General features: G+C 39.9%; 1 protein-coding gene across 6 annotated transcripts in view; it reads left to right on the forward strand.

Moving 5' to 3' along the window:
* Window positions 1-23,890, forward strand: part of slc12a7b (solute carrier family 12 member 7b) — a 105,733-nt gene that overhangs the window by 76,874 nt on the left and 4,969 nt on the right. For 3 of the 6 annotated variants that reach the window (XM_031298264.2, XM_031298268.2, XM_031298270.2), the window contains exons 5-24: window positions 107-161; window positions 1,034-1,164; window positions 1,530-1,771; window positions 2,950-3,161; window positions 4,654-4,821; window positions 4,964-5,062; window positions 6,379-6,436; window positions 8,407-8,581; window positions 8,661-8,779; window positions 8,947-9,045; window positions 9,730-9,849; window positions 10,961-11,065; window positions 12,686-12,854; window positions 13,917-14,112; window positions 15,209-15,378; window positions 15,569-15,700; window positions 17,434-17,541; window positions 18,452-18,568; window positions 20,926-21,101; window positions 23,189-23,203. In XM_031298264.2, coding sequence (XP_031154124.1) covers window positions 107-161; window positions 1,034-1,164; window positions 1,530-1,771; window positions 2,950-3,161; window positions 4,654-4,821; window positions 4,964-5,062; window positions 6,379-6,436; window positions 8,407-8,581; window positions 8,661-8,779; window positions 8,947-9,045; window positions 9,730-9,849; window positions 10,961-11,065; window positions 12,686-12,854; window positions 13,917-14,112; window positions 15,209-15,378; window positions 15,569-15,700; window positions 17,434-17,541; window positions 18,452-18,568; window positions 20,926-21,101; window positions 23,189-23,203 — 2,666 coding nt within the window. The remainder of the gene's footprint in view (window positions 1-106; window positions 162-1,033; window positions 1,165-1,529; window positions 1,772-2,949; window positions 3,162-4,653; window positions 4,822-4,963; window positions 5,063-6,378; window positions 6,437-8,406; window positions 8,582-8,660; window positions 8,780-8,946; window positions 9,046-9,729; window positions 9,850-10,960; window positions 11,066-12,685; window positions 12,855-13,916; window positions 14,113-15,208; window positions 15,379-15,568; window positions 15,701-17,433; window positions 17,542-18,451; window positions 18,569-20,925; window positions 21,102-23,188; window positions 23,204-23,890) is intronic. The other 3 variants (XM_031298265.2, XM_031298266.2, XM_031298269.2) reach the window with 3 other exon arrangements.

Genomic DNA, 23,890 nt, shown 5'->3' on the forward strand with positions numbered 1-23,890 from the left:
AGTAAATACTGGCTATAAAAAATAACATTTCAAAGGAATATCAGGTGTAAGGTCTTTAGATTTGAGTTTTGTTCTGATGTCGTTCATTCGGGTCTTCTCTTCACAGACCATGCTGACAGCCATATCCATGAGTGCAATCGCTACTAATGGTGTTGTGCCAGGTAAGTCGCTTTGGTACTCTGAGTCAGATATTCACAAACTTAAACAAGGGATGTCCAGAAAAGAATATAAATGTCTCAAATCACTTTCCTTTTTTTATTTTATTGTAGATTGTTATGGGGATGAAAGGGAATAAAAGGAATAGGCTGATGTGCTCGAGCTGCAGTTGGAGTGTTGCTATTTGATTGGTTTCTAAATAGAATTATAGATAAGATATTTGTATCTAATAAAATTCACCTTCTCCTTCCACCTTTGTTTTATGGTGATTGATAGCAGATATCGCTGGCTGAGAATTTCAGGCACATGAAAATGTTTTAAGTCCCGAGCTTGTCCAAAACCTTGACAACAATTTACCTTGTTTCAGGGTTTCCGCAGGGTCTTAAGAAGTCTTAAGAAATTCAAAATCAAAATGTTAGGCCTTAAAAAGTCTCAAATTTGCTGAAGTATTGTGTTCTATGTCTATGTGTCCTTCGCTACTCCAATTATAATCTCACTGAATTACGACTACAAATGAGACCAACATGCTACTTATATTGCAGCCAGTCAGCTTTTATGTTATTGGTGCAAGTCTCTTTTAGACTGTACCACAGACATAAATCAGTTTTTATTTTTCAGCTATGGGGAAGTGCAAGTTTAGAGATACTTGGCTTGAATAAAACTGAATTTAGGGCTTAGTTGATGTTGTGATAAAGGTCTTAAATTTCATTCATAATGGTCTTAAAAAAAGTCTTAAATTTGGCTTAGTGAAACCTGCAGAAACCCTGCAAAATTCACAATTTCTTTCCACAAGTTCCTGAGAAGCTGACTTAAGAGAAGATTGTTTTCTTTTTCTCATAAAACCCTTTCCCACTATGCTCCCTCCTTTCTCTGCCAGCTGGAGGCTCCTACTACATGATTTCCAGATCTCTGGGCCCAGAGTTTGGTGGAGCTGTAGGTCTCTGTTTCTACCTGGGCACAACCTTCGCTGGCTCCATGTATATTCTTGGTACTATAGAGATTCTGCTGGTGAGTAAACATTGTGAGCCGGCTACTTCTATAAAGTGGCTATCCTCTACCGTTTGCTCCAACTCACTGTGTGTCCATCACTTATGAATGTTATTCAGGCTCAGGGGTAAAACTTGCTCCATCCATACAGGGATAGTAGTATACAGCTGTTAAAACATAATAAAATATATGACACACTGGAATCGGATCAGTACTCGGTATTGGCCAATACGCAAGTTCAGGTATCGGTATCGAGAAGCAAAAAATGTAATCGGACCATCTCTAGTTATAAGAAGAAAAACCTAAAATAATAAGTGCATATTCTTTTTCTTCTTTTTTTTTTTTTTTTTTTGGTCTTGTCCTTCCCCTCGCCCTTCCCCATTCAGACCTACATTGTGCCTAAAGCAGCCATCTTTGTGGCCGAGAGAAAGGAGGACGAGGTGGATGCCCTGCTGAATAACATGCGTGTTTACGGCACCTGCTGTCTAGCACTGATGTCCGTGGTCGTCTTCGTAGGGGTGAAATATGTCAACAAGCTGGCTCTAGTCTTTCTGGCCTGTGTCATTCTCTCCATCTTCGCCATCTATGCTGGAGTCATCAAAACCATCTTTGAGCCACCAGACTTTCCGTGAGTCCATACAATAACCTCCAATGTTGTGTTGAACCATACGATGCAAAAATAGCATCAGATTAGATTTGTCAGCCTGCCGTAGTGGCTAATAAAGACGGCATTTCAATGTGCTACGGTTATGTTTTGTCAGTTTAATAAGCGTGCCATTTTAGTTTGCAGTTTTTCTGGGTCTGGGTTTTCTGGGTTTTGGTCGTCTTTTTGACACTTTTATCACTATACCCGACGTTTTTGAAGATTTTCCAGATGTTTTTGTCCCTTTTTCGACGTTTTTGAAGCCCTTTTGTAATGTTATTTCATCAATCATTTTCTTTAAATGCTATAAAATTGAATAAAACACCCAAATTCAATGAAAGTAGTGAACTGATCATTTATTTTACTTGTGAAGAGCGTTGTACGGAACCATCCACATTATTTCTTTTTGACAATTTGTTTGAAAGAAAAAACTAATTTCTGATATAGAAACCTTTTGAAAATGGGTTAAATTTGACCCGAGGACAACAGGAGGGTTAAAATGTATCACTCTTAAACCGCCTATACATGATAAGCCATTTGCTCTCTGTGCACCGCTAGGTAGGGCGCAGAGCAAAGCGCAGGTATTCGTCATCAAGGGTGGCAAGGAAGCTTCCTGTTGCTAGGTAACTGCAGCTGTTATCTCACTGGCAGCGCTTTCGAAAGGTCATCAGTAACTGGGTCAAAGTTGAAATAATTTGAACTTTAAGCACAGCGCAAAGCGGCAAATCAGAGCGGTGCGCTGTTTTGCCGCCTATCATGTGTAGGCGGCTTTATGAAGAAAAGAAAAAGTCAGGAGTGTTTGTAAGTTTATTTGATTAGGACAATGCACATTAATCAACATTTCTGTAAATGCGCCAGTGTTAGCCAGTCGGCTAATTTTCAACTGTAGTCCTAGTATGCATGTCTTTATGGTGGGAAGAAACCGGAGCACCCGGAGGAAACCCACGAGTGCTAAGAAGTTCAAACAAATCATGAAGGTGCTCTTTGGAAGAGAAAAAAGGTCCAAGGCACTCTTCTTGAAAAAAAGCATTTATTTAAATGGCTATTTCATATCGAAATCTTAGCAAATAAAAAATAGAACTGGGCAGCAGCCCATGCATAGCGACACAAACAGCCTTCTTCAGAGTGTGTGTATTTCTCTTATCTTCTCTTCTTCCACACAGTGTTTGCATGTTGGGGAATCGCACTCTGCGGAACCACAACTTTGACAGTTGTCTCAAGACAGTGGTTATAGACAACGTGACCGTCACTACCAAGCTGTGGAAGCTGTTCTGTGACGGACCTGAGCTCAACGCCACCTGCAACGACTATTTTGTCCAAAACAATGTGACCGAGGTGCAGGGCATCCCAGGACTGGCCAGCGGAGTCATTTCAGGTTGGAACACAGTGTTTCCTCTGGAGGTTTGACTAGCAGTGGGTAGAGCTGTAACAATTCCAAATGTTGCTGTACAAACAATTGTCTCAGAAATAAATGAGATTAACAATATAATTGTCTCTTTCAGTCAAATTTAAAAATATTTATTTATTTATTACTTTTTTTTAAACATATTAAAGTTTTGAATGAGTTCCAGGATACATCTTTTTTTTAAAGATTTTTTTGGGCATTTCCGCCTTTAAGCATCAGGACAGCTTAGATATGAACGGGGAGAGAGGGGGAAGACATGCAAGAAATTGCTACCAGCTGAGCTACCCTGGTGCCCCAGAGTACATATTTTGGTTATATCACTGTCATGTGACCCAGATAAAGTAAAAACACAAATACACAACCGAAGTAAACTACGCCTCTTTATTATCATAGAACATCTAACTGTACTGTTGTCATTTCTGTTGCTATGAACGTGTTTAGGCTTAAGTGCCAACAATTAAAATAATAATAAAAATATATAGTCAGACTAATAATCACTTATATAATTACAGTTTGGCATTTGCCTTAAGACCTTAGCTAATCTTATCAATTAATTGCAGTTAAACAAAGAAACCGCGATTATGTAAAAAAAAAAAAAAAAAAAAAAAAGATGTATTAATTGTTACAGGCCTAGCAGTGGGCAAATGTGGTGAAATTGGAAAGTGATCCATTTCCTCTACAATACTTTGAACTTTTTCCAATGCATCACACACAATTCACTTGTATATATTTGTCAAAATTATCCAGAATTTGTTTTTCACCTATCATACTGACAGCCAAATTGAACTTTTGAAATTATTACAAAAGAGATAAATGGAGAGGCTCAGACAATGTTTGTTAAATACTAACATCTCAGTAGGAATGTACCCGTCATGGACTGCAATGGTTTATTAAGTACAGTGCAAACTCCGAACATTCCTCATGTTATGTAACTGTTGGCCATGACGAACTAGGTTTACTTCAAACCTTCAGTGCAAATGCATTCCTGTCATATTTCTTGTGAAGAATCTGCGGCAAGCGTGTGCAGGTGCTGACTGATTTCATATGTGATTACTGTGCTCTCTCTCTTGTATCTCCATTTGCTTTCATTTTACTATATTAATTATAGTTTTGTTCCTCAACAGTCCCTCTCAAATGTATCCTTGACCATACTGTATCTTGATCCTCTTTCTCTGAAATATTATTCCCCCCTCTTCTGATTTAAAATAGTTTTACTTTTTGACTCTTTAGAAGTCTGGACTAGTGGAAACATAAGCTGTAATCAGTTTGCCTCCGTCGGCTCCTTTAACTACCAGTGCTCTCTTAGCACCAACTGTTGGATCACTTCTGACTGGCACTTCACTGCCAGTCAAGTGTACTTTATTGACTCAGGTCTACAAAACTGAATGAACCTCTTCAAAACATGTTTGAGTCACTGGCTGTTCCGCAGCTACTAATTACTCTGTTCCTGTCTCTATTGTAGAAAATTTGTGGTCAGAGTATGGCCCTCTGGGTATGTTGGTAGAAAACAAGAAGTTGCTATCTCTTGGGGAAGGTGACTCTGCCCAGGACATCTACATGCCCTATGTGGTCAATGACATCACCACCTTCTTCACACTGCTAGTCGGCATCTACTTCCCGTCTGTCACTGGTGAGACTATGACACACCCACACACACACAGTATGGTAGAAAACCACAGAATATAGTTGTGTTTTGTTAAGATTCCATGTTTGATTTGATCTTCTGTTGTGACCCTCCCCCCCACCCCACCCCCACCCCCACCCCCTTCCAGGTATCATGGCTGGTTCAAACCGGTCAGGTGACTTGCGGGATGCCCAGAAGTCTATCCCCATTGGGACCATCCTGGCTATCGCTACCACCTCCTTCATCTGTATCCTTAACCCCTCATGTTGTCCTCGGGTTTTCAGATTTCAGAAATATGAAACAGAAATATGGGTTAATTTTTAAGCAAATTACCCCCAAAAATAACATGGATAGTTCCCTACAACATCCCCTTCGCAAGTACAATTAATGATCACTATTTTCATTGAATTTTGAGTGTTTTATTCAATTTCATAGTATGTTTAATGTTTAAAGCAAAAACATTTAAATGGTTTCATAACAGTATCCTGAAACTAAACTTTTACACAAGTCTCTGTTTATCCATCAACATACGCTCTAATATTAGTCAAAATAATTCATAATTTCTGCTTTTTTAACTCAAAAATTAGGTATCATTTCATTTAAATGAGGTTTATTGACCATGAATTCCCAAAAAATAAGTGTAAAACTACTGGTAGTAGGTTGGTGTTAAAGGAATAAAAAAAGGAACAAAAACGTCACAAAAAATGTCTGAATCACTGAAAAAAGCATCAAAAATGTGTTAATTTTTCTATTTTGACCTGTGAGGACATGATGGGCGGGAAGCCAACACAAGGCTAGAGCTTTAGGTTTAAAAATGTTGTTCTAGCTTAATCAGCTGGGCCGTTCAGGTGCCTAGTACAGGGGTCTTCAACGTTTTCCAAGCCAAGGACCCCTTAACTAAGAGAGAGACGGAGCAGGGACCCCCTACTACATATATTGTATACAATTAAGTTGCGTATTAAACTGGGCCTACAATAACGTGTAGGGTGGCCTAAAGCCTTTATACATACCTTTTTATGGTGCATAGAATACTAAGCTATGAAAACATTAATTGCTGGCATGATTTTATAAATAATATTTTAATGTTAAACATACATGTGGCACAGTGAATCCTTAGGATGAACTGTATCTGTGGATGGCTACCTTAGTGACTATGGGCCAGTAAGACTATCATCACGTTAAGACATGTTAAGACCTATTAAATTTAGAAAAGACTTTAAAAAAATAATAATTTAGTGGCCCCCCTGCAGTAACTCTGACCACCTAGGGGTCCCGGACCCCCTGTTGAATATCTCTGGACTAGTATATAGCTTCTAAATCACAACTAATGTTGCCAAATATGGATGGAAGATTATCTTTCAGTTGCCAAAGTTGCTAAGTGTATAGGTTGTTGGCAGGAATGGAACAATAATCCAAGCCTGCCAAAGGCCCAACACAACAGAGCAGATACCACCAGTTAGATTGTGGGTAGTGTGTGCACTGCGTCTAAAGCTTTACAGCAACATGGAAAGGAGAAGACTTTGTCCAAGGATTCACTTTACCCTCCTGAACAGTGCTTTCCAGACGTCACCTGTGTGATTCTATTCGGTGGCTGCATTGAGGGAGTTCTGCTACGAGACAAGTAAGATTTCAACACAGAGCACATATTGTAAAATACTGTACACATGGACATGTTTTTATAAAAGACGTTTTTATATAAAGGTATTGAAGGAAAAACAGTACACATTTTGTATTATTAAGGGTTTTGGATAACACTTGAAGGTATCTACATAAGAGTGACATGACCCTGTCGCAAACACATGTCACTGTCATGACAGTCGTGACACATGAACTCTAACCCTAACCATAACTTGTCATGAACCGAATGACACTTACTAAAAGAAGCGTTATGTCAAACGTTTATGACTTGTTTATAATGTTTATGACAAGTTCATGACAGTGTCATATCACTCTTATGTAGATACCTTCAAGTAAAGTGTAACCCGGTTTTGTTCCCCCTCTTCTCTTTTAGTATTACCCTCTGAGGCTCATCACAAGAGGCTCAGATTTGGCGTTTGTTAGGGGTGACCCCGAATAGTCGAATATACGATGCTTCGGTTGAAAGAGCCTGATTCGAATCCTCGCGACGCCGTAAAGTCCAGCTCGGACCAAAGCTTCTAGCTGAGACGAGTGTAAACTTGCAGCTACTTGCAGTGCGCCCGTCTGTAACGTTCTGAAACCTGCCAGTTTACACCAATGAGACGAGATGAGACAATGTATCGTCTTTATAGCATGACTCTTTGTACTCCGCTCTCTTCAGTCACTCTCTGTCACTGGACCATATACCTATATACCTCCAAGCCGGTTCTGGCCGCTGCAACTTATCCCTGCATTGTTAAAAAAAAATAAAATTTAAAATAAAAAGATAAAATCAGTTTTGTTGTGCCTCAAATCTTTGAAGATTTTTATTACATATTTTTTAAGTTAGTAAATAATCCAACCACCCAATGACAGATTTAAGTTTCACTTTCCATGATTCGTGTCGCCCCCATCACCCCCCCCACCACACACACACACACACACACACACACACACAGACACACACACACACACACACAGACACAGACACACACAGACACACACACACACACACACACACAGACAGACACACACACAGACACACACAGACACACACACACACACACACAGACACACACACACACACACACAGATACACACACACATGATTCGATATAGATACAGATATTTTGCGTTCATGTGATGTGAATAGACCACTGTACCCTTCCAAACATATTTTCACAGAGACATGAAAAGTAGATAATTTTTTGTAATTTAATGAAATGAAATTTTGAAAAAGAGCCCTTGTTGGCCATAAACTCATCAATGAGCCACACTGTTGCACTGGGTGACATGTTCCTGACGCACACACACACTTTGGTTTATTTGAACTTAATCCCACATACACCGTCCTGCTGCTCACAATTTCAACAAAAAAACTGCGGCTGAAATGTTTCCCCAACAAACTCTTGCTGGATTGTTTGCTCAAGACAACAGATTCAGCCTCTTATAAAAATTAAAGTGTATTTTTATGAACCCGTTTTCTAAGATTTACATCAATAGGAGCGAACAGGCTCAGGGCTGAGAACCCTGGATAGCCTGGATAGATCGTATTGTATTGAGAGATGTACTGAAGCATGGTTGGTTCTGGTCATTTGTTGACAATAACAAAAATAAAGAATCACCAGCTTCACCCGTTGAAGACAGAAAATATGCACACTTTTTAGTTGGTACACAGGTGATGTAAAACATGCTTACATGGATGCACACACAATACTACACTGTTGGTTTGGGTCTTTTCATAAGATTTGTTGACAACAACAAAAAAGAAGAATATCTCTAGAACTCTTAAGTTAATTAAAATGAACTATTTGAAATTCTGTTAACATAGCTACATGATGCCCGTGTATATTGCCATGTGCATGAAACCGACTGCCTGCCTGTCTTTCTGTCTGCCTGTCTGTCTTCTATCTATGCAATATTATTAAAAAATATATGGTGAAATAAATGTATATGATTGTTTTTGCATTGCAGATTTGGTGACGCAGTGAAAGGGAACCTTGTTATAGGCACACTATCATGGCCCTCACCCTGGGTTATTGTGATTGGCTCGTTCTTCTCCTGCTGTGGGGCGGGGCTACAGAGTTTGACTGGCGCCCCGCGCCTGCTGCAGGCCATCGCACGAGATGGCATCGTGCCTTTCCTGCAGGTTAGATACACACACGTCAAAGCTGTCTTCATCATCATCTGCTTAGCTTCTAACTTCCATATTTGACTGTGTGTGTTAGGTATTTGGTCATGGGAAAGCTAATGGAGAACCTACATGGGCTCTGCTGTTGACTGCTGGGATCTGTGAGATCGGTATCCTCATCGCCTCCCTGGACGCCGTGGCTCCCATTCTCTCCATGTCAGTATCTGTTTGCGTAGTAATATAACGTGCTCTCTTTCCATAAAATCGGATCACTAGATAAAGTCTATGATCCCTCAAGTATTTGACTCCTTAAAGCCACTTAAGGTCAGTCATAAAGTGGAGATTTAGATGACAAGTGAGTAGTATTTTTCTTTCTTCCACAGGTTTTTCCTCATGTGCTACTTGTTTGTCAACCTGGCCTGTGCAGTTCAGACCCTGCTACGGACGCCGAACTGGAGACCACGCTTTAAATACTACCACTGGTGGGTGATGAATTATTCAGTCTATATACTGTATATATATATTTTTTTGATATACTTTATTAGTTACATTTTCTCATAACAGTCACACAATTACCTAGACAAATCAGCAATCAAAAAAAGTGAGCAGAAACATACGGAAAAAAGAGAAGAAAAGAAAAAGAAAAACAGCAACACACAGGTGGAGGGCTGCCAGAGTATCAGTGCAAGATCAAAATTTGCTCAGATTAAGGTAGTAGAGTACGTAGTACGTAGTGTAAGTAGTAGTAGTGTAGCAGCAAACACAGTGAAAGAAGGAGATATTGAAAGTATCTGAATGTTCATCTGAGGGTCTTAAAACACTACAGTTTTACTAATTTGTCAGGCTTATTTAACCTGTCAGGGACCTACTGTCGAGATGACTGCGGCTTTCCTTATGAAGATTTTAAGACACATGCCAATAATCACACATAAACACAACCACTGACCCACATGTTTAGTGTGGTTTGTGTGATAATAGCCTTTACTGAGATCAGTTCCACGACAAAGGTTGAGCACAATACAGAACAGCACTAGCTGTCCAATCTGAACTGGTTTCATTCATTAGGACATTCCCATGAATATGCAAAAAAAACTGCAACAGTTCTGTAAATGGCTGGGTATATAGTTAATAAACTGGAATTGTAAAGTGTGTGTTTTCTCCTACAGGGCTCTGTCCTTCCTGGGAATGAGCTTGTGTCTTGCTCTCATGTTCATCTGTTCCTGGTATTATGCTATTGTGGCCATGGCGATCGCTACCTGCATCTACAAATACATTGAATACAGAGGGTAAGATTTACTTTGTTTGCAATCATTTCTTTCTAGTCAGTTCAGTAGTCTTGCATGTCCAGACCTTCCTCCACAGCCCTGTGGAGGAAGGTCTGGCTAGTCCACACAGCATTCCAGGATGGGAGAAAAACGTGCTCTGGTTTATTGGCATTTTTGTAAACCAATCACAATAGTCTTGGGCCGCACTAAGCACCGGACACAATGACGGTGCCGCTGCAAAATAGCCTCTGGAAGGAACTTGTTTTGGTGGAACATGTGGACGTTCAAAAGTAGTTTTAGTCGTGCAACAGAAAACTCAGATTGGACAGATAGTCTAGCTAGCTGTCTGGATTTACCCTGCAGAGATCTGAGGAGCAGTTAACCATAGTCCTCACAAATCCACCAGAGGTTAGAACGCCAACACAAAGAAAGAGGAAGGGGACAGACATCCGGCCGAAAATGAGGAACATCTGGCGGATCTTCCAGCGGCACCTGAGCAATCCTGTAAATGAAACGTTGTCGATATAGACTAGGCGTACAGTAAATCCTTTACAAGGAAAGTTCATATGTGACAGAAGTTAGACTGCGAAACTGTGCTTACAGAAAATAAACGGAATCAAAGTGGAATAAAGTGTACAATGTACCAAACTGATACATTATATATAGAACATAAAATGCTTTAAGGTACGTATGTGATCAGACATCTTGACATTTATGGCTACTGTCGCGGGTAAATTCCTTTCATAAGCGAGCATACATTTTAGGATCCTTCACCTGATTCTAAAATGAGCTATGTGTTGTACAGTTTTTCTCAGCCAGTGAGGACAGTGTGTTCCTTCAGAATAAGAAAATGTAGCAGTGAGATTAAGGCCTGCTAAGCTAAACAAGAAAGGTACTTGTAGGAAGATGCTTTTTGTACTGATATATGTTGAAACACAAAATGTTCTCACAGATCTAAAGGAACTAGACTTGATCAGCAAAACACACATTTAAACCACACCCAACAGGTGTGAAAACATTGTTAGACTTTGTAAGAAATCCCACACTGGCTTTAGTTTCATACTGTGTGTTCTCATCTTTTTTGCTTCTTGGTAATGTTGATAATTCATGGTCAATCATTTGTTGGCTTTAGGGCAGAGAAGGAGTGGGGAGATGGCATCCGGGGCCTGTCTCTCAATGCTGCACGTTATGCCCTCATTCGCCTTGAGGAGGCTCCACCACACACAAAGAACTGGAGGTACTGTCTATCTGTCTGTCTGTCTGTCTCTGTGTGTGTGTGTGTGTGTGTGTGTGTGTGTGTGTGTTAGGGCCACACAATATATCGTTTTTTTTATCGTCATAGCAATATCAACTGGAGCAATATGCTGTACATATCGCGAAAGGCTGCAACATATCGCGACACTCAGAGATTCTTTTGTGTTAGTTGAAAGAAAAATTTCAGTAGAAATCTGCACTTCAAAATGTAACTTTCAATCTTTTTTAGTGCAATGTTCAATTTGTTCAAAAAAGAATGTTAGAAATGATTTTCTTTTATTTGTTTTAAATTCAACAAGCAATTTTTTTTAAGATTACTAAAAGCAGCAGAAATAGTGAACTGAGTACAATTGTACTGTTTAATTATCTCAAGTAATATTGTTATTGCGATATTCAACAGCGTTATCGAATATTTCCTTAATATCATGCAGCCTGTGTGTGTGTGTGTGTGTGTGTGTGTGTGTGTGTGTGTGTGTTTCATATGGATGTGGTCCCAGTTGACATAGTGCCACCAGTCACTGTTGCGGTGGACAAAAGAGAGACAGGAATAGACTTTGATTAATCTCTTGGTCCTCTACCTAATCTGACAGAAGAGGTTGATGAGCCTTTATACTGTACAGAGGCCCGCACCGGCTGACCTTGTAGACTGCCTGTCCAAAAACCAAACTGTAATTTACTCTCTTGGCAGGTTCAGTGTGGATACTGGATGTTGTACAGATGGTTCTCATTGAAGTCAACTGTTTTCTGCCCCTCTTCTGTTAGTCTTGTGCCAAACACGTTTGTATGTATTGGAGCATTGTAAGGTCCCTATTCAACAGCGGTGGAGAAGAATTCACATCCTTTACTTAAGTAAAAGTACTAATACCACACTGTAAAAATATGCTGTTAGAATTAAAAGTCCTGCATTGAAAATGTTACTTAAGTAAAAGTATGTGAGTATCATCAGGAAAAAAAAGTATTAAAAGTAAAAGTACTCAATGCAGAAACATCCTCCCATTTTAGAAATTGTAAAGGATCCAAACAGTTGTGTGTTGGACTTGTAGGCCGTTATATTGTTTGGTAGTTTAATTTATAATAAAACATCAGATTTTCTAAACTACTGTACATGTGTTTTGTGTGCAAAAATCTGAATTTGTAAAGTAACTAGTAAGTAAAGCTATCAGTAGTGGAGTAAAAAGTACAATATTTCTCTCTGAAATGTAGCGGAGTAGAAGTAGTGGCATTAAAAGAAAATACTAAGGTAAAGTACAAGTACCGCAATATTTGTACTTAAGTACAGTACTTGAGTAAATGTACTTAGTTACATTCCACCGCTGCTCTTCAAATCCAATTAAGGTCTCCCTGCATAGCTGGGTGAGAACCATGACTACTGTAATAATGTTGCCACACCTTTTCTTTACAGTGGTGTTACTTTACAAGGTAGTTGTATTAAATTATGACAGACGTCGAAAATGTGTGACAACAAAGTAATCAAAATTTGTTTTGATTTGTACACATAAAAAAATGTGTTTCTGTTTATGAACCTTATGAGATGTAAGGATCGAGCAATCTCTCCTGTCCCTCACCACCTGCCCCCCCCTCCTTTTTCTCTTCTTGTATCCAGGCCTCAGTTGCTGGTGCTCCTGAATGTTGACTCAGATCAAGGAGTCAAACACCCCCGCCTGCTGTCCCTCACCACTCAGCTGAAGGCGGGGAAAGGCCTCACGATAGCGGGGAATGTTTTAGAGGGAACCTATCTCACCAGAGATGCCGAGGCCAAGAAGGCTGAGCAGGTATATTGGAAAAGCATACACCAGCATGCAGCGTATGCATGCAGTGTATTTTAGTGCACAAGCACACATGCGAAACGCAAATGCAGGCACAAGGATATTGTCATTTATGTTAATATCGCCTTTGCCCACAACTCTGCACTCCACATAAAACTCTGTTCTACCAAAAGTGGGATTTCAGGTTTCACAGTTGCTGATAAAACACCAATTGTGTTTTATGCTACTTCATTTATTATCTGTCCATCCATTGCTAAGCATTACAGTCAAATGAACAGAATGGTATATTTCTTTTTTGGTTTCAAATGAGCCGCACAAGCAAATCTGTTGTGTCAGTCAGGATTTACAGAATTAGGAAGCATTTTACACCCGAACTGCAGATGAACTCTGCCATCTACTGGCCAAATATAGTAGGTCATGTGATGATTCTTCTTTTTTTTGCAACCTGATATGACTGTCCTCAGAGGCATTTTTAATCAGTGGATTACTCTTTCTGCAAAATCAATCATGTGCAGAAGCTGATTTCCATATTACACAAACGGCTGTATTCATGGGCATGGTTGAGACCCACTATTATGAATTGTCCTGGAAGGATACTAATGAGAGTGCTGGAGGTTAATTTGGAGTTAGTGGTCATAATTAAACAGGGAATATTTTGCCATTGAGTAGCTTTGGCATCTTTTTTTTTTAATAGTCAGTGCTGTATCAATAATGTATGCTGTAGCTGCTGAACTCCAACAGTAAATCTTAGCACAACACAAGCAAAGTGCCATTAATACACTAGCACTTTTTGCATTTTGCGCTTTAACTATTACAGTCACTTATTATGATGTCGTATTGTTTATACAGTCATACGTGTCCTTCCTTTATGTCCTAAGATGCTTTGTTGGTCTTATGTTTAGGTTTTTATGTTGATTTAAGAATGTTTTTGTTGTGAAGCAACATATTGTATCACTATGCCCAAGATAAATTTCCCCTCAGGGACAATAAAGTTTATTCTATCCATCTATCAATTTCTATGTCCTTCATACTTCATGTTTGCTTGTCATTTTGTCTTTCTCTGTCCAGAACATCAAGTCTGCCATGTCAGCAGAGCGAACAAAGGGTTTCTGCCATGTCGTGGTGTCTTCGAACCTCAGAGATGGTGTCTCCCACCTCATCCAGTCAGCGGGGCTGGGAGGCATGAAGCACAACACGGTCCTAATGGCCTGGCCTGGGAACTGGAGGCAGTCCAATGACCAGCAGTCATGGAAGAATTTCATAGGTACAGAGCGGTAGACAGTTCAAAATAAATTGAAGTACATATGTAGGTATAGAAATGCATAATCAGACGAATATTGTAATTACAGAAAATGACATCCGAATTGATTTAAAAAAAAAAAAATGCATAGAAAGTAATGATAATACAGCTTACATTGCATATTTTCACAGCTGCTTATGCAATCTTTCTATTGAGATGGCAATAACATCATGTCTCATAGACAACAGTTACTGATTGATTAGTCTCGCTTTGCCAGACCTTCCTCCACAGCACTGCGGAGGAAGGTCTGGCTAGTCCACACAGCATTATGGGATGGGAGAAAAATGTGATCTGGTTTATTATTTTATTATTTCTTTAAACCAATCACAATCATCTTGGGCGGAGCAAAGGTGCCTCTGCAAAATAGCCTCAGGAAGGAACTTGTTTTGGTGGAACATGTGTACGTTCAAAAGTAGTTTCAGTCGTGCAACAGAAAACTCAGATTGGACAGATAGTCTAGCTAGCTGTCTGGATTTACCCTGCAGAGATCTGAGGAGCAGTTAACCATAGTCCTCAGAAATCCACCAGAGGATGTAGCTCAGTGGGAATTGAACCCGGATCTCCCACACCAAAGGCATGTGTCGTATCCATTGCGCCATCACCAATATGTACAAGTCTCTAATAATTTTGCCTTATATTGTGGCAGGACAAGACATATTACGCTGCTAGCCATGCCGTGCTTTTATCCTCCCCTAATAAAAAAAGGAAGCTTTTTTGTCCTCAGTGTAGGTAGTGAAGCCTGGTATGCATTTTTCAAATTTCTTTTGACATGAATGACATGCAGCAAAGGGCCGCAGGTCGGAGTCAAACCTGCGGCCGCTGCGTCAAGGAGTAAACCTCTATGTATGGGCGCCTGCTCTACCAACTGAGCTATCCGGGCGCCCCGTTTTAAAAATGTTGGAAATATTTGTCTCCACAATTTTAAAATGGCAACCTCTTTCAATTTTCAATTCTCTCTCTCTCTCTCTCTCTCTCTCTCTCTCTCTCTCTCTCTCTCTCGCTCTCTCTCTCTCTCTCTCTCTCTCGCTCTCTCTCTCTCTCTCCCCTTCTATTCATCCAGAGACGGTGCGGGAGACCACAGCAACCCATCATGCCTTGCTTGTGGCCAAGAATGTGGACAGTTTCCCCACCAACCAAGAGCGCTTAGTGGAGGGCACCATCGACGTGTGGTGGGTGGTTCACGATGGAGGCATGCTGATGCTGCTGCCCTTCCTGCTGCGACAGCACAAGGTTGGTGTGTCTTAGGTTGTGTTTATCTCTGAGATTTAACCCCTACAAATACTTTTTACATCTTTTTCATTCCTATTTTCATGTCCATGTCCAGAATTCCTCTTTCATACTCACCTATCTGTCTATCCTAGAATTCTCCATCTACAACTGACTGACTGACGATCTTGTTTTCTGTCTTTCCGTCTTCTAGGTGTGGAGGAAATGTAAGATGCGTATCTTCACCGTGGCCCAGATGGATGACAACAGCATCCAAATGAAGAAAGATCTCCAGGTGTTCCTTTACCACCTGCGACTGGATGCAGAAGTGGAAGTGGTGGAGATGGTGAGACTTTGTTTGATAAAATTAGCTCTGCATTAGATCCTGTAATGGTAATAATGCATCCCTACATTGGAATCAGGCTCATAGTCCTCTAATACGGTGGCTTCATATGTTGAGGATGTAGTTTTTTTTAAAATTCATAACACAAATCTATATCAATAAGGTGTTTCTGTATCAGCTGCATTCAGTTTGCCAATACACTACTTTGACTTCATGCTACAGAACTGTAGCGTGAACTGTAGTCTCGCATTGCCAGACCTATCTCCACAGCGCTGTGGAGTAAGGTCTGGCTAAACCACACATACATTCTGGGATAGGAGAAAAAAAAACGCTCTGGGTTGTTTACATTTCTTTAAACCAATCACAATTGGCTTGGGCGGCGCTAAGCTCCAGACGCAGCGACAGTAGCTCTGCTAAATGGTCTCGGGAAGGAACTTGTTTTGGTGGAACATTTGCCCCCCTCAAAATTGCCACATACAATATTAAATGAAGTTGACTGTTGACACAATACAGTACAGTGAGCTAGGGGTGGGGGGAAAAAATCGATACAGCATAGTATCGCGATATTTTCCATGGCAATACTGTATCGATCTATTATTATATATGTGTTGGTCAGTTTGTCTGCTTGACAATCCCATTTTGCAGCAATACAATTGAAGTGAGATGAACAAATGTAAAAAATGTATCTTTTTAGATAAAACAGATGTTGACAAAGTTTCCTTTTGGGGACATCATTTGAAATTGGTAAAAAAAGAAGAAGGTAATACATTGCAATATATCGCAGAATATTGCAATATGTTAAAATCGCAATAATATCGTATCGTGACATAAGTATCGGGATGAGATCGCATCGTGAGGCATCTGGTGATTCCCACCCCTACTGTGAGCTATTTAAATTAGCTGATACATAGTTAAACCTCATTTGCTCTCATCAGTGTACTTTGTCCACAGCAATCCACAATAATGTCCCAGTTAGAGAGGAAATGCCGTAAACATATTCTTTGTAAATCTTTACAATCATTCACCGGAAGAACCAAGCAGGCCTGCCTTGTTGCACAATCCAAATTTTCTTCATAACTTGCCATTTTCAGCGTGTAGCTCGCTAGCTCGAAGTTTGTTGTTGTTTCCTGAAGTGAAGGGATTTTGAGAATGGCAACACACAGAGAGCAGAAGGAGAGGGACAGAGCCTGACAAGGCCTACCATCCGGTGTGTGGCTCACACGCCCCATTTTAGTCATTTATCCTGGAAATGTACTTCCGTTGATCCAGACTACATGAGCTGTAGCATGAAGTAGGTAATTTATCAGTTTCAGTACGAGAGCACCTGAGTGTGTCACATAGCGCTGAACACTGCCAGAACAAGTTAAACCTCACCTATTTTGTACTCTTAAAGGTCCGGGAAGTTCCATCCATGATTGTTGTATAAATGAACAGTATTTCTTTTACAGTTATTATTTATGTTGTCATCTCTTTGTTTGCAAGAAATCTATGATTTGGATACAATCTGGAGGTACTGTAAGACAACCCTGTACCAAGGATCAGTAAATAGATGTTATTAATTCCAGACCTGGGACTTTATTCTTTAGTTTGGATACCAAACAGTAAGAGAAACCTGAAAGAGAAACAACAGTAACAAACTGCTGTGAGGAGTTGGCGTTGACATTGGAGAACTGTTCAGCATCAGCAGAGGTGTTGCTCCAAATTGTATTGACAACTTTCTGTCCTCTCCTGTGCAGCATGATAACGACATCTCAGCCTTCACCTATGAGAAGACACTGGTGATGGAGCAGAGGTCTCAGATGCTGAAACAGATGCAACTTTCCAGGACTGAGAGGGAGAGAGAGGTAATGTTCCTCTACCTGAACACAACCCGGCACTCACAGTCACTTTGTCTCCATTTCATTCTAATTCAACACAAGTGAATGCAGGATTTGTATTGTGTGTCTTAGATACTAATACGATTAGCTCATAAACATCTTCAAGAAGATGGCATTGATTGTTACTGAATGCTGTTTGCAATTTGCTCCCTGTTAAGCTTGATTTATGGTTCTGCGGGTTCGCTCTACGCAGAGTTTACACCGTAGCCTACGTAAGTGGCCTGAAGTTTATACCTGTGCGCTGGTGTCTGCGTCGTTCTAGTGTATCTCTTTAAGGGAATAGCAGAGCCGGCATGTGTGTATGCGTGGGGAATGTGAGGTAGAGCGAGTGAGAGAGTGACAGGGATTAGCTTCGAAACGCGTACCAACTTTGGAGGCATAGTCGGTACCACGGTCGGAAATTTGTAGCAGGAAAAGTCAACCCTCTCCTTGATTTCATGTTGTTTACGGAGAAGGGCAACCCGCATATGAGTAAAAGGAAATGCAACACTACCAAGCCATGGCCGAGCGGATCCAATCACAGTTGTTGCGTTCTGCGTCACCCGCGACGTGTAGTTACATCTTTTGAGAGGTGCACGTCAGGCTACGCCGTAGGGTCCGTATCTACGCGTACCTACGACGTAGGTTTGACGCAGGACCATAAATTGGGCTTTAGTGTGTTAGTGGTAACAGCATAAACATCTACTGTACGTAGCTTTAATATCATACAGGTCAGATAATACAGTCTGTAAAACGAGCTCTTTCTTTCCATAAATAACAACACAGTTAAATCCAAACAGTATTTTAGTAAATCTGGCCTACCGCTACATTACATGACAATTGGCTCCTCTCCTTGTACATCTGCCATCACCTGTCTGGGCCACGCCACACTGCTCAGATTCAGAGTATCACTGACGAATCGCGTAGCTCAATCCGGAGGAAGAACCAGGGCGCTGCCCAGAGCACGAACCTCAGCAGGCAGTCCTCAACGGTGGAGAACACTCACGAGGACGAGGTAGCCAATGTTGTCAACCCCACTGTCCCTCCCTGTTAGACACCCAAAGCTGTCTTCACAAAGCTGGATCTCTGGCTACAGTTTTTGCTTGGCCTTTGACAGTTTTAATGACTTTTATCATCATCATGGTTTAAAATCTGGACTAAGAATATAAACTTGTACGCCCATATTTAGCACATGTCAAAATAGATGTGCAAGTGGTCAGTCATACATAAAGTAGATCACACACTCTAGTGTGTGCATCAGACGGTGATGGATACAGTATAATTAACCCACAGAGGGTAAAGGAAGGATGGAGGAGTAGGAGTCCTGCTATGGACTCCTACTCCTACTCCTAATAAAAATGAGTTTGTATTTCATTTTACACTGTGTGACATTTTACTCAATTTGATTTCGTCCTCCAAACTATTCCATGATTACAGATAGCATCCATCTTGTACATCTGACAATTAAAAAACCACAAGTCCAGACTGGCTCGACAGCAGTCCTACCTGCTATATAGTCACTAAGAGCTGCTTTGTGAACACCAGCCCATTGCACCTTGAAACTGCAGCCTGACCTCCCATCACCTCCATAATCCCACCTCATCCCCACGTTAGAGAGGAAGGAGTGGACAGAATTGTCTCAAATAAGCCTGTAACAATTATTACATTATTGTCTAATTGTCAATTTGTTTACATAATCGCTGTTTCTTTCTTTAACCGCGATGAATTATTATATAAGTGATTATTAGTCAGACTATTTTTATTATTATTTCAATTGTTAGTTGTTGGCACGTTCATGGTTTCTTTTATGTATAAAGAGCCGTAGTTTACTTTATAGGCTGTGTATTTGTGTTATGACATTATCTGGGTCACATAACAGTGATATAACCAAACGATGGATCCAGGAATTCATTTAAAACTTAGATTTTTTATTTGAGCATAACAGCCTGACAGGGCTGCGACCCAGGCTGTTTATACTCACCATTCTGACTTGACAATACTGTACTCTCTTTTGTGCACTTTAGCTTAACCCCCTGTCATCTCCCACCCTCCTGCCACTCATACCTGTAACCCATGTCCATGCTGTACAGTAACAGTCACAGCTGGCATAATGGGAAATGTTTTCTGTTCCAGAAACTACCACATAGCCTCCCTTCTACATGTATTGAAGGACAATGAAGACATTGAAAACTGAGTATTTGAATCAGTAAGCCCTATGTTTACATAGTCAGCCAGCTGTTTTACGAACACTGCCTGCGTTTTATGAAGATTTATTATGCCTTTATCAAATGTGAACTGGTACCAAGGAGCACAGAGGCCATAATCCTTATATTTTATGATGACAGATAATAATAACCCCATCATTTATTGTTATCCTTTGTCATTGGCTGTGGCTGTATAAATGTTGACATTGTACTCTGTAACAGACACAGTAACAGAAGAGAAGAAAGTTGTGACCAGTGTAATGAAACTAGATTATACGTTATATAATAATGATGTACAGTATGTTAATCCTAATCTGCCATGCTACTGCTGTGCTGTATTACCGCTGCACTATCCCTGCATTATAGGCTTGTTTATATTTGTTGAAGTTTCATATTTGAAGCATGTGTAGTAATCTTTGGAAGCCCTGGATCCATTTTAAACACGTGGATAACATCATATTGTACCATAGTGGTGGAATGTAACTAAGTACATTTACTCTAGTACTGTACAAAAAGTACAAATGTTGAGGTACTTGTACTTTACTTGAGTCTTTTCTTTTCATGCCACTTTCTGCTTCTACTCCGCTACATTTCAGAGAGAAATATTGTACTTTTTACTCCACTACATTCATCTGACAGCTTTATTTACTAGTTACTTTACACATTAAGATGTTTGCACATAAAACACATGTAGTTTATAAAATACGATATTATATTATAAATTAAGCAATGTAACGGTCTACAAGTCCATCTGAAATGATTAGCCCATTAAACACTTAGTTGATTGACAGAACTGTTTTCATCGTTTACAGTTTCTAAAACTCTGCATTGAGTACTTTTACTTTTAATACTTTAAGATAATTTTCCTGATGATACATACATACTTTTACTTAGGTAACATTTTCAATGCAGGACTTTTACTTGTAACAGTTCTGTAATTCTGACTTTTTTTAAAGTCTTAAAAAAAAAATATTTGAAGTTTTAAAAAAAGAAGTCTTCGAATTCTGACTTTAAACTCAGAACTCAATAAAAGTTTTCACATGTGGCCCTAATCCTCTTCCATATTTTTGTTACCACCTTTCCTTGTTTATATCTCTTCTTCCATTCTGTCGTCTCTCCCCTGAAATAGCTCCTGGTTAATACTTGATTTCCTCATCCTTCTCTCTAGGCCCAGCTCATCCATGACAGAAACACAGCATCTCACGCTGCCATAAATGACAAGGCCGACGCTGGGCCCGATCGGGTTCACATGACCTGGACCAAGGACAAGCTCTTCACAGAGCGTAATCGTAACCGCGAGTACAATGCCAATGTGGCTGTACGCGACATGTTCAACATGAAACCGTAAGTATATTGTTTGTTTAAACACCACTTAAAAGACAACCTCTGTACATTCATAGCTTAGGGGGCTAAAAAGAAGGAAAAGAGAAAGTTTTGCCTTGTGGATGTGTTATCGCATATGCCTTGTGAGAGACATTTGCACCATTTTGAATACCGTTTCACAAGTTTAAAATGTCAAAATATTTAGTATCTTTAAGTATTAAAAGGATGATAAAGTAGGGATGCTTGATTATGGAAAAATAAATCCTAATCACGAATCATTTTGGTCATTAAATAAAAATTGAGATCACAATTATTTAATATGATTACTAATTGCCTTTTGGGAAGATGTTGCAATTATTGAACTTAGGGGGCTTTCACACCTACTTTGTTTGGTATTTTGTTTTCAATTTGTTCCAAATCAAAATTCCAGGTGTGAAACCTCCCCCGGACCACCAAACGGCCGAAATTTGGTCTGACCAAAGAGGTAGTCTCGGTCCGGATCAAGCTGAACCATCGAGCAGTTTGTTTCTAGTGAGAAAGCATTTTTTGGATGGTTCAGACTTTTGGACCAAATACAGGAAGCTCTGGCAGAATATCATCGTGTTATAAGAAACATTTTTTTGCAGGATGGTAGGGGAAGACTCATGAAAATTCATTAGGGAACTCATCCCTGAATGGCTAGTACTCGTTGCCTGCTCTGGTTGGGTTGGTTAGGTTTAGGCAAGAGGAGTGGGATTGGTTATGGTTAGGGTAAGAATGTCAGGGCGAGCCAATCAGGGATGAGTCTTACCGGATCAAATGTATACAATGTAACAAACACATGAACTTTGGTCCGGACTTTCAGGTGTGAAAGTCCCCTTAAAAAACAAGTGAAACAGTCAAACAAATCAACAATGAAGACATCTTAAGTTATGAAATTTCCCTTAATACTTTTCCCGTTTTAACTTTTTTTTTTTTTTCATTCAAAACACAAGACAAAATAAGAGTTTACATGCAAAACGTGATGTGCAAAATAATTGTCTTTCTTGACTACTCATGTATTTTGTGATCGTTAGGAAATCGTACCCGCGAATAAAATTGGATTAAATGCACAGTGCCGAGTACTGCCCTAATGTGCAGAGTAAACCACATCACATTGAGTACTGACAATGCTTCAGGATGGTGCCAAAGCTTCTGAGCCTGACAGGGTGAAATGGGACGACTCACTGCATGCCGTGTGCAATCAGGCTGCATTTGGCGTGGGTGTGCATGTGCGTACACTTTCAGCCATTTCAGTCGTAGTGCATGGCCAGACCACATGCACACCCCTTTGCTGTTCAGACTAACACTTTCTCATCCCATACTGTCCATACTACCAATGTGTGGACTTCATCAGGTGTGTCCCGGTCCACTTATATTGGCTCATAAAGTTTGTAATTTAAATTAGCCATCGTAAACACATCGGAGAATCTCACAGGACTAGAGCTGTAACAATTCCATATGTTGCTGTACGATTGTCTCAGAAATGATTGCAATTAACAATATAATTGTCTTATTCAGTCAAAAAGTCATTTATTTATTACTTTTTTTTTAAGAATTAAGTTTTGAAGGAATCCCAGATACTTCTTTTGGGTATATCACTGTTATGTGACCCAGATAATGTAATAACACAAATACACAGCTTTAGAATCTTTATTATCATAAAACATTTTTTTCCGACCAATAATTACTGATATAATTACAATTTGGCACATCTAAACAAAATCAATTACCATCAACAGTCATACCCTTTAGGACCTTAGCTAATGTTAGCAATTAATTGTGGTTAAACAAAGAAACTGCCATTATGTAAAAAAGAAATTGACAATTAGACAATTATTATGAATTAATACTTGTTACAGGCCTAACACAGGACAGAAAGAAATGGAGGCTACTTTTTCATAAAGCCTCACCACACACATCAAACGGTTCCATGTCACTTTTGGGGGGTCTAATGGGTAACCTTTTGGTATCACGACGAGCCTCTTGGGACAGGTGGAAGCATGTGGTGTGGTGGAGAGAGCTGGAGAGCTGATCTAGGAAGCATCTAAGCCTGTTTCTGTTGTTCTGTCCCATTTTCCTCCTTCTAGAGAGTGGGAGAGTCTGTAAGTCGCAGTTTTTTTGTTTTTGCTCTAGGCCGTATGTGTGTGCTGCTGCTGTGGTGATTGTAGCTTTGTTCAGTGTCCTCCAGCTCGTGCTCGCACTTGTGTGTGTGTGTGTGTGTGTGTGTGTGTGTGTGTGTGTGTGTGTGTGTGTGTGTTTGCGCGTGCGTACGTGCGTGCGTCCTTGTTTGTGTGTCCTAATATGCATGGTCTTCCAGTTCAAACAGTATGTTGGCGGGAAAGCCTTCATTGACTTAATTTGCATGTACTGTTGAAGATATTGCTTGTATTCATGAGCAACTTTGTGCTTTCCAGTTACCTTTTTTAAAAGTCATGAGCAAATACAAAAAAACATTTTTAATTTGGTGTTGACATGAAAATCTAAAATGTTTTCTTCTCATTCAGTAGCATGGAAAGCAGAATTTTGTGAATTAGTTTTTCTGCTTAATGTAAGTTGGCTTCTGGCAGTCGACGTCGTGCTTTTATCGCTTTTGATCTAACAATGTGAAGGTGACGATAAAGAGGCAACGTTTAAAGAGATAGGAGATGGGAGATGCTATTTTTGACAATGGTAACCATTAATAAACAGGATTCAATTCATTTGAAAGACTACAGCATTTATAATTGACTCTATGACACACTCAGCAATAATAAACACCAATGACTTTAGGGTGTGATACTGCGTGTCCC

The sequence above is a fragment of the Sander lucioperca genome, chromosome 23, assembly GCF_008315115.2.
Source record: "Sander lucioperca isolate FBNREF2018 chromosome 23, SLUC_FBN_1.2, whole genome shotgun sequence".
Lineage (NCBI taxonomy): Eukaryota > Metazoa > Chordata > Actinopteri > Perciformes > Percidae > Sander > Sander lucioperca.